Raw genomic sequence first — 16,522 nt, forward strand, 5'->3', positions numbered from 1 at the left:
TGTTCCTTTGTCTTCATGGTTCTCTCTGCGCTTTAAACAGAACCCTGAGACTATCAAAGAGGAGGTGCATTTATACGGAGACTTGATTACACACAGGTGCATTCTATTTATCGTCATCAGTCATTTAGGACAACATTGGATCATTCAAAGATCCTCACTCAACTTCTAGAGTGAGATTGCTCCACTGAAAGTAAAGGGGCCGAATAATATTGCACGCCCCACTTTTCAGTTTTTTATTTGTTAAAAAAGTTTAAATTATCCAATAAATTTCGTTCCACTTCACGATTGTGTCCCACTTGTTGTTGATTCTTGACAAAAAATTAAAATTTAATATCTTTATGTTTGAAGCCTGAAATGTGGCAAAATGTTGAAAGGTTCAAGGGGGGCGAATACTTTCGCAAGGCACTGTATATGTATACCATACCAATCCAGCTCTGTTGCTCCTCCTCTGACAACATTGCCGCCTTGCATTCAATCCATAGGCGGATAAAGGGGGTGGCTACTTGGGCTTGAGCCTCGGGTGTTTTTTCAAAAGCCCGGGATCTGAGCAAGGTCTGCGTATAATGAGCAGTGCCGAAATTCACCAGTGGGTAGCAGCATGCATAGGAAAGCACCATATCGCCTGCCTGCCCAGAACAGAAGTGTTTCAATGTGCTGTGAAACATGTATAGTGTGTAAAATTATAAAATACAACTTAAATAGTAGAGGCTGTTTGGCCTAAGTTTAGTCTTAAGACAAAATAAAAATCTATCTGTTGCAACAACCCATCCGAGAATGAAGATTTAACAAAAATTTAGAATAAAAAATAGATGCAATTTCTTAAAAAAAAGTGTTTAAAAACAAACAAACACAAATAAATAAATAAATAAATAAATAAATAAATAAATAAATAAATCTGGGTTTTAAGCCCCTGATCTCCTAGAACAGGCCCGCGGCCCCGGGACGGAAATTTGTGGCCCCCATCTTAATATGAAAGATTAATGTTAGTGCGGCCCGCAAGATTGATATGAATGACACTTGTGGTGAGCAGAGTTGAATGAACCAATCACGGCGAGGTATATGGCTCTGGAGGGCGGCACATTGCTGTGGAGGCTTGATAGCTTGGCAGTCGTCTTCCCTCTCCTCAGTCCTCGGTTGAATCCTGACAAGTGTAGGAGGAATTGCGAATTGTTATTCGTTAATTGTTTCTTCTTTTACAGCAACTGTGACTAAATTGTGGCTATTCAAATAAAGAGCGATCAGATAAATGTTTCTAGGTGGTGTCATGTTGGTATGAACAACGGAAAGTCTTGTGTGCTTCCTCTTTGCCTGTATCGGAGCTGGGCATGTTAACTCTGTTAACAGCATGTCTCAAGACCACAAGTACATAAAATGGGCTAAGGTCATGTGTTGTCCTTTTTTGTTTGTTTCAGTGAGTGAAGACCTGCCTCCGCCACAGAAAGTTGACTTCATTACCTTGAACACCAATTACACACTTAAGTGGGAATGGAACAGGGCTACTTCAAAGAGTCAAGCTGTTTCTTTCTCTGTACAATATATGTCGTAAGTAGTGCTGCACATCACAGTTTTGAGTCGTGTGTGTGTGTGTGTGTGTGTGTGTGTGTGTGTCTGTGTGTGTCTGCGTGTGTGTGTGTGTGTGTGTGTGTGTGTGTGTGTGTGTGTGTGTGTGTGCGTGTGTGTGTGTGTGTGTGTGTGTGTGTGTGTGTGTGTGTGTGTGTGTGTGTGTGTGTGTGTGTGTGTGTGTCTGTGAATGAGACATTTTTGTTAGCTACAAGTGGTATAGAAAATGGATGGATGGATGGATGGATAAACAACAAATAAGATCATCATTTTTGGGAACACATCAATTTTTCATGTGAGAAAAAGTATTGCAACTCGTCACAGTCATGGTTTGTTGCGCCAGAGTGACCTTTTCCATTGATTTTTGGACTCAGTTTTTGGGTTTTACAGAGAAAGACAAAAATGATAACTGTTTGGTTTGACAAACAGGAATTTGAGACCTTCCTTGGGGGAATACAACTCAAACTGAAAGAAGGTAAAGGTCATCACTCGTGCCATTGTGCAAACATTGGCTATAGAAAATACAAGTGTGGAGTGTGTAGAAGCAATGAAAAGAAATACTAGTGTACCAAGACATTGGAACACTACATTAGGGAAAACAGTATTTGGGCATTAAACACATTTTGAGTTGTTTCTATGAACCTAAAACAATGTCAGCAACTACCTCCAAGTTGAAGGTAATGAACATGAACTGAGCTGGTGCAAAACACGTATTAGCAAGACAAATAAGTAAGCTAGGATGAAAAGTACAAAAGTACTTCAGTAAAGTACAAAACTGAGCTTAAAAATCAACCCAAAGTTTTCTTTAGCATGAAATGCGCCTATCACTAGTTTAGTAGGGTGAGCCGTCATTGGTGCCCTACGCCCTGAACAACTGTGATGTAATTTTCAGTCGACAGCAAGTGGCAAAATTGCTGACTTCTTAGATGGATAAAAACAGGGACTTTTCTGCTTGATTCATATGACACAAATGCAGTATTAGTTAGAATGCCATGTTTAGGCTAGTGGGGGCACATACAGCATATTATTGCAAAGATTTTATTTAGTTGTCTTTCTCCTTAAAGAGACAAAGATTAGCATTTTACTAGAGTAAAGGAAAGGCCTAAGTTTGCAGAAAAGGGGTACATGAGCAGATCCCATACAAGCTCAACTGTGAAACCCCTCGGAGGTGAAACATTTAAGCGTTTGGTGATTTCAGTGGGCTTGATGCATTACATTTCACCATGAGTCTACATTTTAACTCCAGTACAAATGCTCACCTACAGTACAAATGCTCACCTATAATTTTAGATTGTAGTGACAAATACTGATTCTGCAAAGCCAATGCTTCTTTTGTTTCTTGCGTATCTGACATAGATTTTGCGGACAGATGATGTCAAAAAAAAAATGGACTAAGCGCTGATGCAAGTGGATTTTTTGTGTAACTGTCACAAACTTGGTCAAGTACTGACAAACCTCTCAGTCAGTGAGAGATGCCCATTTCACTGAGGCTGACAGGAACAGCCTGTCTGGCATGTGTTTGTTATAAGGGCAAGCTTACCCAAATAGACTGCACAGTACAGCATTGTACAGTAGGCGGTATGCACCAAAGAGCGAAGAAAGTATCGTATTTTTCGGACTAAAAGTCGCTCCGGAATATACGTCGCATTAGCCATAAAATGTACAATAGAGTGGAAAGAAAACATATATAAGTCGCTCCGGAGTAGAAGTCGCATTTTGGGGGAAATTTATTCGACAAAATCCAACACCAAGAACAGACATGAACGAACAACAACAGGCTAAACAATAGGTATGCTAACGTGACATAAACACAAACGAAGAGCTGAGAACGGGCCTGACGTAACATTCAGAGTTATTCAAATAACTATTACATAAATAACACGTTTATAAAACCATCTGTGTCACTCCAATTCATTAAATCCATCGATTGTCCTTTATGTAAACGATGCCGCGTATGCGCCGCGCCGCTGACGTCGGACTCGTCGCGAGTTGCAGTTCTTAATATTCCACAGACCCATATAACGATATATAAAGTATATATCAAATAACTATCATAAACAACAATATTATCAAACCAACTGTGTCACTCCAAATCATTAAATCCATCGATCAAATTCCTCGTCCTTTGTCAACAACACCGCGCGTGCGCCGCTGACGTCAGTTGTTATTCCACAGATCTAGTATATAACTATATTGTAGCGTTAACAAAGTACCAGGAAAGACGTGGGTTTGATAAACGGTTCTTTATTTAACAAAACAAGAGTTCAACGAGCCAACAACTACTGAACTGTAACGATAAAACCATATACAAATTGCTACATGAAATGAAATATATCAAATAACTATAACATAAATAGTTCACCGCCACACGGCCCCAAGCACCGGCGTGGACTTCCAGGCTTGTGGTGATGTGGACTTCCATCCCCGGAGGTGGCACTTCCAGCCGCGGAGGTGGCTGGGACCTCTGTAGAGTAGGACCGGGCGTGCGTAGGAGCAGTGTCCGACCCCCATCCACCGTCCCCGGACAGCCAGCTGCCGAGCGCCGGCCCCGGCCCCCAACTTCCTGGAAGAGAGCTCCGTAGAATAGAACCGGGCATGCGTAAAAGCCATGTCCGAGCCCCATCCACTGTCCCTGGACAGCCACCCGGCCGAGCGCCGGCCCCCGACTTCCATCCACGGAGGTGAAAGAGAGCTCCGTAGAGTAGGACCGGGTGTGCGTAAAAGCCATAATAGTTTTTCAAACCTTCTGTGTCACTCCAATTCATTAAACCCTTCAAACTCTTCGTCCTCCGTGTCACTTACAAACAAAGCCGCTAATGTTGACGGTAGTACGTGGGGCCCTTCATCATCTTCGTCATCCCATGATCAATCTTTGTCCTTTATGTAAACAACCGCCGCGCCGCTGACGTTACTTGCAGTTCAAATTACAGTAATCCCTTGCTACATCGCGGTTCGTTTATCGCCGTTTCACTTTTTTTTCTTTTTTGAATTTCGAAAAATTGTGAAAAATTAACGTTTTTGTTTTTTTTAATTTTGAAAATTTGTGAAAAATTCACATAAGTTGCTCCTCAGTATAAGTCGCCCCCCCACCCAAACTATGGAAAAAAAATGCGACTTATAGTCCGAAAAATACGGTATGCATTAGTATCATGAGTTACTGTGAGACAGGAAGTAATTATTGAGCTATGTAAGATGTACAAAAGTAGCTTAATATACTCACCATGATTCACAGGCATATTCTCTCTGCTTTGTTGGGAGCACAATGCAGCACTGTAGGAAACCGAAGATGCCCAGCTCTTAATGTGTGAGAAATGTGGCTGTAAATGGGAATAGGTCTTGCATTTGTACAGTGCTTTTCCACCCGTTGAGGCTCTCAAAGCATTTTACACTGAATTCCTCATTTATCTACTGATGACTAGATTAGGAGCAACTAGGTTCAGTATTTTGCTCAAGGCTTCTTTGATACGGTTACAATGGTCGAGGATTGAATTCCCAACCTCTGGGTTGGAAAACGACCATTCTGCTGTGCCCTGTTGTAGACCTGCTCTATATGTAAAGTACCTTGAGCAGGGATGAGAAATTTCCGCGGATCCGCGGATTTCCGTGTTTTTTTCTGTTGGAAGTATCATTTTCGTGAATCGTGTAGATCCGTTGAGAAAATTGTTTGTACATATTACGTATATCTCGGGGGGGGGGGGGGGGGAGTGGCTGGCAGCAGTATTGTGACAACATCCGCCTCAGCATTTTGGCGCTTCTTTTGTCACATCATTTGCCACATCATTTGCCTACTCATTTGCCGAATCAGCAAAAGTTTTCGCCAGCATGGCCTAAGTTTTAGAGAAAAAAGACGAGGATCGTGCCAGGGAAAAAGTCGAACGGGATCAAGAACTGCTTCAGATGGGCATGACTCGAGAGCAGCGTCATCTTACAACTTGGAACACAGTCAGTAACCACCTGCCTGACGGAACATATCCGTAAATTAGATGTCCTGGGGAAGGTTTTGTGCATTCTTTGGCAATTGTGATAAGCTATGGAGGTCGCGGCGCTAGGAACATTAAGGAGCACATCGAAACAAAAAAAAACAATGGTACGTTTTTACTTTTAAAAGCATGTGCAGAGATGAGAACGGCAAATGAAAAAAACACTGAAAAATAGCCGCGGTCTGGGGGCCGCATGCTCTCCCCAATGAGGGCCGCAGTGGGCCAGGAGCCACAGGCCCCCATTGGGTAATGCAGGGGGCCAGGGGCAACGCCCCGGAGGGGGCTCAGGGGTAAAAGCTCCCTGGAAACTCCTGGATTTTGGCAGTATAGCAACCCCAATACCATTCATCACTCAATTCCAACAGTTTTGTTAACAAAACTTTTGCTCGGTGGACTACCAAGGTGAATATAATACAGTCAAGCCTCGGTTTTCGACCACAATCTGGTCCAGAGGGCGGTTCGAAAAGCGAATTCCGAATCTATTTTTCCTATTACAAATAATGGATTTTTTTTAATCTGTTCCAAGACTTTTTTAACCACTTTTTCATTTGCGCATTTTTGTCCGATTGCGCAACTGCAGCGCACCGACAAACGCGCAACCGTAGCGCGTCGCCGACCGCGCAACTGCACCGCACTGGTTGCATTATTGTGACAGAGCCGTCGCTGAAATTTAGAAAATATTTTTAAAGTCCTGATGTACTTTCCAAAATTCAAGTGGACCTAAGTGCGCAGGGAGCTTAATTTAGTCCGATCGCACAACCGCAGCGGGCCGGGCGCTCTCTGTCGCATTGCTTTAAGAGCGTCTTTGTGTTCCGAGTTGTAAGATGACGCTGCTCTCAAGCCATGCCTATTTGAAGCAGTTCCTGATCCCGTTTGACTTGTCTATTTCCTTGGCATGATCCTCGTCTTTTTTCTCTAAAACTTTCACCATGCTGGCTAAAACCTTTGCTAATTAGGCAAATGAGTTGGCAAATGATGTGATGAAAGAAGCGCCAAAATGTTACCGAAAATAAGGCGGCTGTTGTCGCAATACTGCTGCCAGCCGTCCCCCCCCCATAAAAACAATTTTCTCAACGGACTTATACGGTTCACGAAAATGATACCCCCAACGGAAAAAAACTGAAATCCGCGGAAGATTCTCATCCCTGCATGTGGCATCTTTTCATTTGTACTGCGTCTCACAAACGTTCTTCTTTGTGACCCAAACACCTCAAACTTGGATTCATCCGTCCACAACACTTTTTTCCAGTCTTCCTCTGTCCAATGTCTGTGTTCTTTTGCCCATCTTAATCTTTTTCTTTTGTTGGCCAGTCTCAGATATGGCTTTTTCTTTGCCACTCTGCCCTGAAGCCCAGAATCCCGCAGCCGCCTCTTCACTGTATATGTTGACACTGGTGTTTTGCGGGTACTATTTAATGAAGATGCCAGTTATTAAATTAAATTAAATTTTAAATTAAGTTATTAAATTAATGCCTGACGCCATCTGTTAAGCATGGAGGAGGTAATGTGATGGTCTGGGGTTGCTTTGGTGCTGGTAAGGTGGGAGGTTTGTACAGGTTAAAAGGGATTCTGAATAAGGAAGGCTATCACTCCATTTTGCATGGCCATGCCATACCCAGTGGACAGCGCTTGATTGGAGCCAATTTCATCCTACAACAGGACAACGACCCCAAACACACCTCCAAATTGTGCGAGAACTATTTAGAGCAGAAGCAGGCAGCTGGTATTCTATCGGTAATGGAGTGGCCAGCGCAGTCACCAGATCTGAACCCCATTGAGCTGTTGTGGGAGCAGCTTGACCGTATGGTACGCAAGAAGTGCCCATCCAACCAATCCAATTTGTGGGAGCTGCTTCTGGAAGCGTGGGGTGCAATTTCTCCAGATTACCTCAACAAATTAACAGCTAGAATGCCAAAGGTCTACAATGCCGTAATTGCTGCAAATGGAGGATTCTTTGACGAAAGCAAAGTTTGATGTAAAAAAAATCTAAGTGTGACTTTTCATGGAAAACACAAAATTGTTTGGGTGACCCCAAACTTTTGAACGGCAGTGTACCGTAATTGCCGGACTATAAACCACACCGGATTATAAGCCGCACCAGCTAAAATTCAGGGATATTTCAGTTTTTTTCTTACATAAGCCGCACCGTGCACACGAGTTTCTTACAAAGAAAGACAGTACATAGAAAGCCTTTTTAATGTTTTAATAACATACTTGAACATGTCTTTCTAAACATTGCCTGTGACGTAGCAGTAGTACCGCAGCAACGCGGAAGTGTGCACGCGAGTTATTAGCAAAGAAAGACTGGACACAAAGTTAATTTAAAGCTTTAATAACATACCTTAACATTTCTTTCCAAACACTGCCTGTGACGCGGCAGTAATACCGCAGCAATACGGAAGTAACACAGCAAAGTCACTGAGATGCGGCGGTAACACAGCAGCAACACAGAAGCAACACGGTAACACAGCACTAACAGGGCTGGTTAAAAAAAAACATACCAGTAAAAGTAAAAAAAAGAGCCGTCTTCATCTTCCTCCTGTGCACTGAAACCATCGAAGTCTTCCTCCTTAGTGTCCGATTGAAATAGCGTTAGATATCCTTCGCCTCACACTTTCTCAGTCTCTCTTTCGTCGTCGCTTTTATGCATTTCTTCGAGTGTGAAGAGGGTCTGTTCATGCTAATCTTATTCATGCACGAAGCGCTAAATTACATTAAACTGGCGAGCGACACGTATAGCTTAAAAGCGGCATCGTCTGCATTTCTTTTGTCCCCCATAATGACGGTTTCCGTATAAAAGCTTCCTGTCTTTGTGTGAATGCAGGTGTGTGCGTGACGCGCGAGACGATCACGTCTTCTTCGGCGCATTATCTCTTCTTCGTCTGTCTCGCTCTTGTTTCCTGCTAGAGCGCCCCCTGGAGACCGGAGGCCGTAAAAATCCATAAGTACGCTCCAGAGTAGACACAAGATAATGTCATCAACATCGACTGCCTTTGGCTTAAAAGCGGCATCATATGCATTTCTTTTGTCCCCCTTGATGACGGTTTGTGTATAAAGGCTTCCTTTCAGTAATGTCCGACTTGATCGCGTTCTGCGTGATGCGCGAAATGTAAACACAAACTAGCACGTCTTCTTCGGCGCATTATCTCTTCTTCACCTGTCTCGCTCTTGCTTCCTGCTAGAGCGCCCCCTGGAGGCCGGAGGCCGTAAAAATCCATAAGTACGCCGCGCCGCCGTTTAAGGTTCAAAGTAACCTTCTGAATAAAATGCATTAAAAGTTCACATTCATTACAACTTGTTTTTGGTGAGCAAAATGTCAGAAGAATTGAATTTAAATGCTGATTGATTGGGTTTTAATACAATGAGATGGTCCAAACAGCGCCACTGCTTTGTGCAATCTCTGAGTGATATGGCAGAGTAAGAGAAAGGGTTTAGAGCACAGGTGTCAAACTCAAGGCCCGGGGGCCAGATACGGCCCGCCACATCATTCTATGTGGCCCGCGAAGACAAATTGTGCATTAAATTCGTGTGTTATTACTAGAACTGCAAATTGTCTTCACTTTTAATATCTTTTTTAAAAATATTTGACCAGTTTGTTAGGGTTTTCAGGTTAGTTTGATCCTATGATTATGTTGGAATGTAGACTGTAATGATTAAATCAATCATGTCTTGCCCTCACAATGTAATGATTAAATCAATCACGTCTGGCCCTCACAATGCAGAGTAAGATGAAGTGGTTGCTTCCTCTGCTTGATTGACCAGCTGCAGCTGTTGTTCTGTTTCCCACAATAGTGTAAAACACCCCCTGCTCTGATCTTATCAGAGGCCGGGGGTTCACCAAACCTGTCCACTCCCACCCCCACTCTGTTCCTCCTAATAAATATGCCCTTGCAGGGAGGAGACTTTTAGACTTCATTCGATAATCGCTGTTCAGACAGCGACGAATGGACTCTCCACCTGCAGGTGTCTAAAAGAACTTGCTTGTCTTCTGTTTGGTTCTTGCAAAATAAGTTGGAGTGAGCAAATCTCTAACACAGTTTTTACTCGTCTGATTTGAAAACAAGTTATTTGTCAGTTTGTTTTGTAGCTTTTACTGTATATAATAGTGTTAAGAGTAAAAGTGATCAAGTCATCACAAAAATCACGAAAAAAAATCGTATATAAACCGCACCTGACTATAAGCCGCAGGGTCCAAAATTATGGAAAAAAGTCACGGCTTATAGTCCGGAAATTACGGTGTGTGTGTGTGTGTGTGTGTGTATATATATATATATATATGTGTGTGTGTGTGTGTGTGTGTGTGTGTGTGTGTGTGTGTGTGTGTGTGTGTGTGTATATATATATATATATATATATATATATATATATATATATATATATATATATATATATATATATATACACCGTATTTTCCGGACTATAAGTCGCTCCGGAGTATAAGTCGCACCAGCCATAAAATGCCCCAAAAAGTGAAAAAAAACATATATAAGTCGCTCCGGAGTATAAGTCGCATTTTGGGGGCAATTTATTCGACAAAATCCCACACCAAAAACAGTCATGAACGAGCAACAACAGGCTAAACGATAGCAACAACAGGCTAAACGATAGGTATGCTAACGTGACAAACACAAACAAAGAGCTGAGAACGGGCCTGACGTAACATATAGAGTGATTAAGGACAACTATTACATGAATAACATGTTTATAAAACCATCAGTGTCACTCCAATTCATTAAATAGCAACAACAGGCTAAACGATAGGTATGCTAACGTGACAAACTCAAACAAAGAGCTGAGAACGGGCCTGGCGTAACATATAGAGTGATTAAGGACAACTATTACATGAATAACATGTTTATAAAACCATCGGTGTCACTCCAATTCATTAAATAGCAACAACAGGCTAAACGATAGGTATGCTAACGTGACAAACTCAAACAAAGAGCTGAGAACGGGCCTGACGTAACATATAGAGTGATTAAGGACAACTATTACATGAATAACATGTTTATAAAACCATCGGTGTCACTCCAATTCATTAAATAGCAACAACAGGCTAAACGATAGGTATGCTAACGTGACAAACACAAACAAAGAGCTGAGAACGGGCCTCACGTAACATATAGAGTGATGAAGGACAACTATTACATGAATAACATGTTTATAAAACCATCGATGTCACTCCAATTCATTAAATCCATCGATCGTTCTTTGTCAACAATGGGTGCGCACGGCTGAGGGCGCTTGCGCTTCAAAATATTCTATACTATAGTTTAAATAACTATAATACAAGCCAATAATATTATCAAACCATCCGTGCAGTTTAATTCCATTAAATCCATCGATCAAATTCCTCGTCCTTTGTCAACATCGCCGCGCGTGCGCCCTGACGTCAGCCTCGTCTTTATTCCACAGATCTACTATATAACTATATTGTAGCGTTAACAAAGTACAAGGATAGACGTAGGTTTGGTAAACGGCTCTTTATTAAACAAAACAAACTTCCAAGCGTGTGGCGGCGTGGACTTCCAGACAGACCGGGCGTGCGTAATGGCCATGTCCGAGCCCCGCGCACCGTTCGCGGACAGCCACTCGGCCGAGCGCCGGCCCCCGACTCAGTAGAGACCGGGCGTGCGTAAAAGCCATAATAGTTTTTCAAACCTTCTATGTCACTCCAAATCCTTAATTCCTTCAAACTCTTTGTCCTCCGTGTCACTTAGAAATGATCACCGCTAATGATGCCGGTAGTCCTTGTGTGGGCACGTTTGTATGTAAACAACCGGCGCGCCGCGCTACTGACGTCACTTGAAATAGTAATCCATTGGTACATCACGGTTCTCCAAACTTTCTTTCTGCTGCTCGATTACTGTTTTCAGCTGCATATTTTACAACTTGAAGTTTGTAACCTGCAAAATTTCTTTTTGGTGCCATTTTTCTTAAGCCCACCCAGTTGATGAGTCACGGCCAACGGTAAAATTTAGAGCGCCCTCATCCAGTTTCGTCTGAAAATATAATTTTTTTTGGTTGTTTTATCAAAGTCAAAGTCTGCTTTATCGTCGATATATTTTTTATATACTAAGACACACAAAGAGATTGAAATTACATTTCCACTATCCCTCGGTGAGATAGTACACATATGCATACAAGCAACACAAAAAAACCCAAGAAGGCACTAACAATGAATAAATAAGAGTGTTGAATAAATGATAAATAAACAAATAATAATAAATAATAATAATAAATATAAGAGGAGCAAAAATGGAGCAAGTGTACATACAGCAGACAGTGGACTTGGATATGGTGCTTTAAAGTGTTAATTGCTTTATTTGATGTTTTCTCTATTTTTTATGTTTTGAATATGTTCAAGATAAAGAAATAAAAGCATGTGAAGTGATCAACTATACTAAAAATAACATGGGAAGTGGTCAACTATACTTGTAAGTGATGTCTTAATGATCAAGTAAAAATTTGTGAAAAAAACCCATATATAAGTCGCTCCTGAGTATAAGTCGCCCCCCCCACCCAAACTTTGAAAAAAAAATGCGACTTATAGTCCGGAAATTACGGTATATATATATATGTGTGTGTATATATACATATATGTGTGTGTATATATACGTATATGTGTGTATATATACGTATGTGTGTATATATACGTATGTGTGTATACATAGTATATATTATGTGTGTGTGTGTATATATATATATATATATATATATATATATATATATATATATGAATTGTATATATATATATATATATATATATATATATATATACATACATATATATATATAGCTCGGGTCCTCTACCAGAGGCCTGGGGGAGATGCTTTCTACAATTTATGCTGCCAACTGTCAAAACAGTTCTTCCTGTTCCAACATGTATTTCATTCATATAGTACCAAATCAAAACAGAAGGGGGGGGGGGGCGGTTTTCATATATAAAAAAAAAAACTTTTCCTCACCCCCCGTGGGTGGTCTCTTTTTCCCTTCAAGCTCGGGTCCTCTACCAGAGGCCTGGGAGCTTGAGGGTTCTACGCAGTATCTTTGCTGTTCCTAGTACTGCACTTTTCTGGACTGAGATGTCAGATGTTTTTCCTGGGATCTGTTTCAGCCACTCCTCCAGTTTGGGGGTTACTGCCCCTAGTGCTCCAATGACCACAGGTACCACTGAAGTCTTCACTCTCCACGTCTTCTCCAGCTCTTCTCTGAGCCCTTGATATTTCTCAAGTTTCTCATGTTCCTTTTTCCTAATGTTACCATCATTTGGGATGGCTATGTCAACCACAACGGCTTTTCTCTGCTCTTTGTCCACCACCACAATGTCCGGTTGGTTCGCCATTACCATTCTGTCTGTCTGGATCTGGAAGTCCCAGAGGATCTTGGCTTGGTCATTCTCTACCACTTTTGGAGGTGTTTCCCACTTGGATCTTGGGACTTCCAGTCCATACTCTGCACAGATGTTCCTGTACACTATTCCAGCTACTTGGTTATGGCGCTCCATGTATGCTTTACCTGCCAGCATCTTACACCCTGCAGTTATGTGCTGGATTGTCTCAGGACCTTCTTTGCACAATCTGCACCTGGGGTCTTGTCTGGTGTGGTAGATTTGGGCATATGCATATCAAAGTCAAAGTCAAAGTCAAAGTCAGCTTTATTGTCAATTTCTCCACATGCCAAAGACACACAAAGAAACCGAAATTTCGTTCCCCCCTATCCCACGGTGACAAGACATGGCTCACAACAGACAAACAAGTAAACAAGTATAACAAAAGCGTGCTGAATAAATAATGAATAAATAAATAAATAGGAGGAGCAGAAAAAAAAAGGAGCAAGTGCGCGTACAGCAGACATTCCCGAAAATAGCGCAACAGTGCCGCACGCTACGCAGAAGGGGGTAGCGAGTTCAGGGCCCTAACAGCCTGGAGAAAGAAGCTGTTGGCGAGTCTGGTGGTGCGGGAGCGCAGGCTCCTGTACCTCTTCCCAGAGGGCAGAAGGTCAAACAAAGAGTGAGCCGGGTGACTCACATCTCTGGCAATCGAGGTTGCCTTGCGGGCGACATGGGAGGTGTAAATGTCCTTCAGGGAGGGTAGCGAAGCACCAATAATCTTACCAGCCGTATTCACTATGCGCTGCAGGGCCTTCAAGTTCTGTTCAGTGCAGTTACCACCCCAGACAGCGATGCAACTGGTGAGGACGCTCTCAATGGTGCCACGGTAAAATGTAGACAGGACTGCCTGAGGAGCACATGCACGCCTGAGCTTCCGCAGGAAGTACAAGCGGCGCTGAGCTTTCTTTGCCAGTGACGAGGTGTTTTCGGACCAGGAGAGGTCCTCACTGATGTGCACCCCCAGGAACTTGGTGCAGCTCACCCTCTCCACCACAGCACCGTCGATGATCAGCGGCAGGTGTGTTGTGTGACCCTTCCGGAAGTCAACAATCATTTCCTTGGTCTTATTGACGTTCAGCAGGAGGTTGTTGTCCCTGCACCATTATATATATATATATATATATATATAACGGCTGACTAGCTCAATCAGTAAGTGACATGACTTACAAACGGAAGACCCGGGTTCGATTCCCGGCAGGGGCACAATATGAGCAATGAGCGATTACCTTACCAACAGTCAGTGTGGGTCCTTAGGCAAGACCCTTAACGATACCGCCTACCTCAGAGATAATGAGAGTACAAGAAACGAAAGACATGCCGGCTCAGACGTCGCCCGGACAAACAAGGTCTGCGTGAGGTGCTGGGGAACCAGAGCACCCTGATGAAAAATGGGCTACTGGAACAAGACACAAATGGGCGAGATGCGAGAATAAGGATCTGTTGGAATGCTACTACTCCAGCAACCCGAGCGAGAGGGGTTTCATGCGGAGAATGCGGGAACAATGGCAACTTCAATACCCACAGTCAACACTATCGGCCAAGCAACTAGTAGCTCAATGTTCCAATATCCATAAACGGCACCTGCTATCACACCTCGAGATTGATGAGATACAACACAAATGCCATAGCGAAGGCCAACCAGAGCACCAGGTCAGAGACGAGTTAAATCCATGTAAAAGCCCAGAGGTGTGGTACGAAACCCCAATAAGCACAATCAAGCTGAACGAGGCAGCAACTGACCTGAAGAACAAGATCACGGTGAGAATGAATGCTCGGGAACCTAGATACACACTGCAGAGGCTAAGTGAAGTACCCTCAGAAAGTCTCCTAGAAGATGTGAATGCAGCATTGACAACAATTCCTACGGCTACCATCACTGAAACCAATGAGCTGATATACACCTCAGCAGCAGTGATCCTAGAAATGCTTGGCTACAAGAAGAATGACCATATGCGACCACAACAGTGCCCACCATGGAAGAGAAGGCTGGAGGCCAAAATCAAGATAGCACGGAGAGAAGTGAGCCAAATGACAGAGGCCCAGAAAGGTGCAATGAAAAAGCAAGTTCCCAAGAAATACAGCCATATGCCCATACCTGAAGCACTCGAAACTGCCAAACAAAGACTCCAAGCCTTGGCCAGCCGCCTAAAGAGGTACACAAGAGAGAATGAAGCCAGACGAATAAACAGGTTGTTCACAACACAACCAGCGAAAGTGTACGCTCAGTGGCAGGGGAATAATAGCAGAGCAGACCCACCAAGGCTGGAAACTGAACAGTACTGGAAGGATATATGGGAGCGGGAGGCATCACATAAGAAGGATGCACAGTGGCTGGTGGCTCTGAGAAAGGACCACAGCAAGCTCCCTGAACAGAACCCAGTAACCATCACAGTGGCAGACATCCAGAGAAGAGTCTCAGGAATGAAAAACTGGACAGCACCAGGCCCTGACATGATCCACAGCTACTGGCTCAAGAAACTTACAACTCTCCATGAGCGCCTGGCAGCACAAATGAACCAGCTGCTAAGGGATGGGACTCACCCTGGATGGCTAACCCAAGGGCGTACGATCCTGATCCAGAAGGATCCATCAAAGGGTACAGTCCCATCCAACTACCGGCCAATCACCTGCCTCTCCACAACATGGAAGCTGATGTCGGGCATAATATCAGATAAGATCAGCAGGCACATGGATCAATACATGAGCACTGCTCAGAAAGGGATTGGTAAAAATACCAGAGGAGCAAAACATCAACTCCTGGTGGATAGAACAGTCACCCAAGACTGCAGAACTAGACGTACCAACCTGAGCACTGCCTGGATTGATTACAAGAAAGCATATGACTCAATGCCACATACTTGGATCACTGAATGCTTGAGGCTGTACAACATCAATGGGACTCTGAGAACCTTCATCGCCAACTCGATGAAACAGTGGAAAACCACACTTGAAGCCAATGGCAAGCCACTTGCACACGTGACCATCAAATGTGGTATATACCAAGGAGACGCTCTGTCCCCAATGCTGTTCTGTATAGGACTGAACCCCCTCAGCCAAATAATCAACAAGACGGGCTATGGATACCAACTCAGGAATGGGGCCACCATCAGCCACCTCCTCTACATGGATGACATAAAGCTGTACGCTAAGAACGAGCGGGACATTGACTCCCTGATCCACACTACCAGGATCTACAGCTCTGACATCGGAATGTCATTCGGACTTGAGAAATGTGGCCGCATGGTGACTAAAAGAGGAAAGGTAATCCACACAGAGGGGGTCTCACTCCCAGAAGGAACAATAGCAGACATTGAGGACAGCTACAAATACCTTGGAATTCCACAGGCAAATGGCAACCTTGACGAGGAAACAAGGAAAGCAGCCACAGCCAAATACCTCCATCGAGTAAGGCAAGTCCTAAGAAGTCAGCTCAATGGCAAGAACAAGTCCCTAGCCATTAACAGCTACGCCCTACCAGTAATCAGGTACCCTGCAGGAATCATACGGTGGCCAAAGGAAGATATACAGACCACAGATATCAAGACACGGAAGCTCCTAACCATGCATGGAGGGTTCCATCCCAAGTCCA

General features: G+C 43.4%; 1 protein-coding gene across 11 annotated transcripts in view; it reads left to right on the plus strand.

Moving 5' to 3' along the window:
• Positions 1–16,522, plus strand: part of il10rb (interleukin 10 receptor, beta) — a 185,409-nt gene that overhangs the window by 21,948 nt on the left and 146,939 nt on the right. For all 11 annotated transcript variants that reach the window (XR_011087269.1, XR_011087266.1, XR_011087267.1 and 8 more), the window contains one exon: positions 1,413–1,542. Coding sequence is in view for 6 of the 11 variants with exons in the window: in XM_049727084.2 (XP_049583041.1) it covers positions 1,413–1,542 (130 nt within the window). In the remaining 5 variants the exon portion in view is untranslated. The remainder of the gene's footprint in view (positions 1–1,412; positions 1,543–16,522) is intronic.

This window comes from Syngnathus scovelli, chromosome 8 (genome assembly GCF_024217435.2).
Source record: "Syngnathus scovelli strain Florida chromosome 8, RoL_Ssco_1.2, whole genome shotgun sequence".
Taxonomy (NCBI): domain Eukaryota; kingdom Metazoa; phylum Chordata; class Actinopteri; order Syngnathiformes; family Syngnathidae; genus Syngnathus; species Syngnathus scovelli.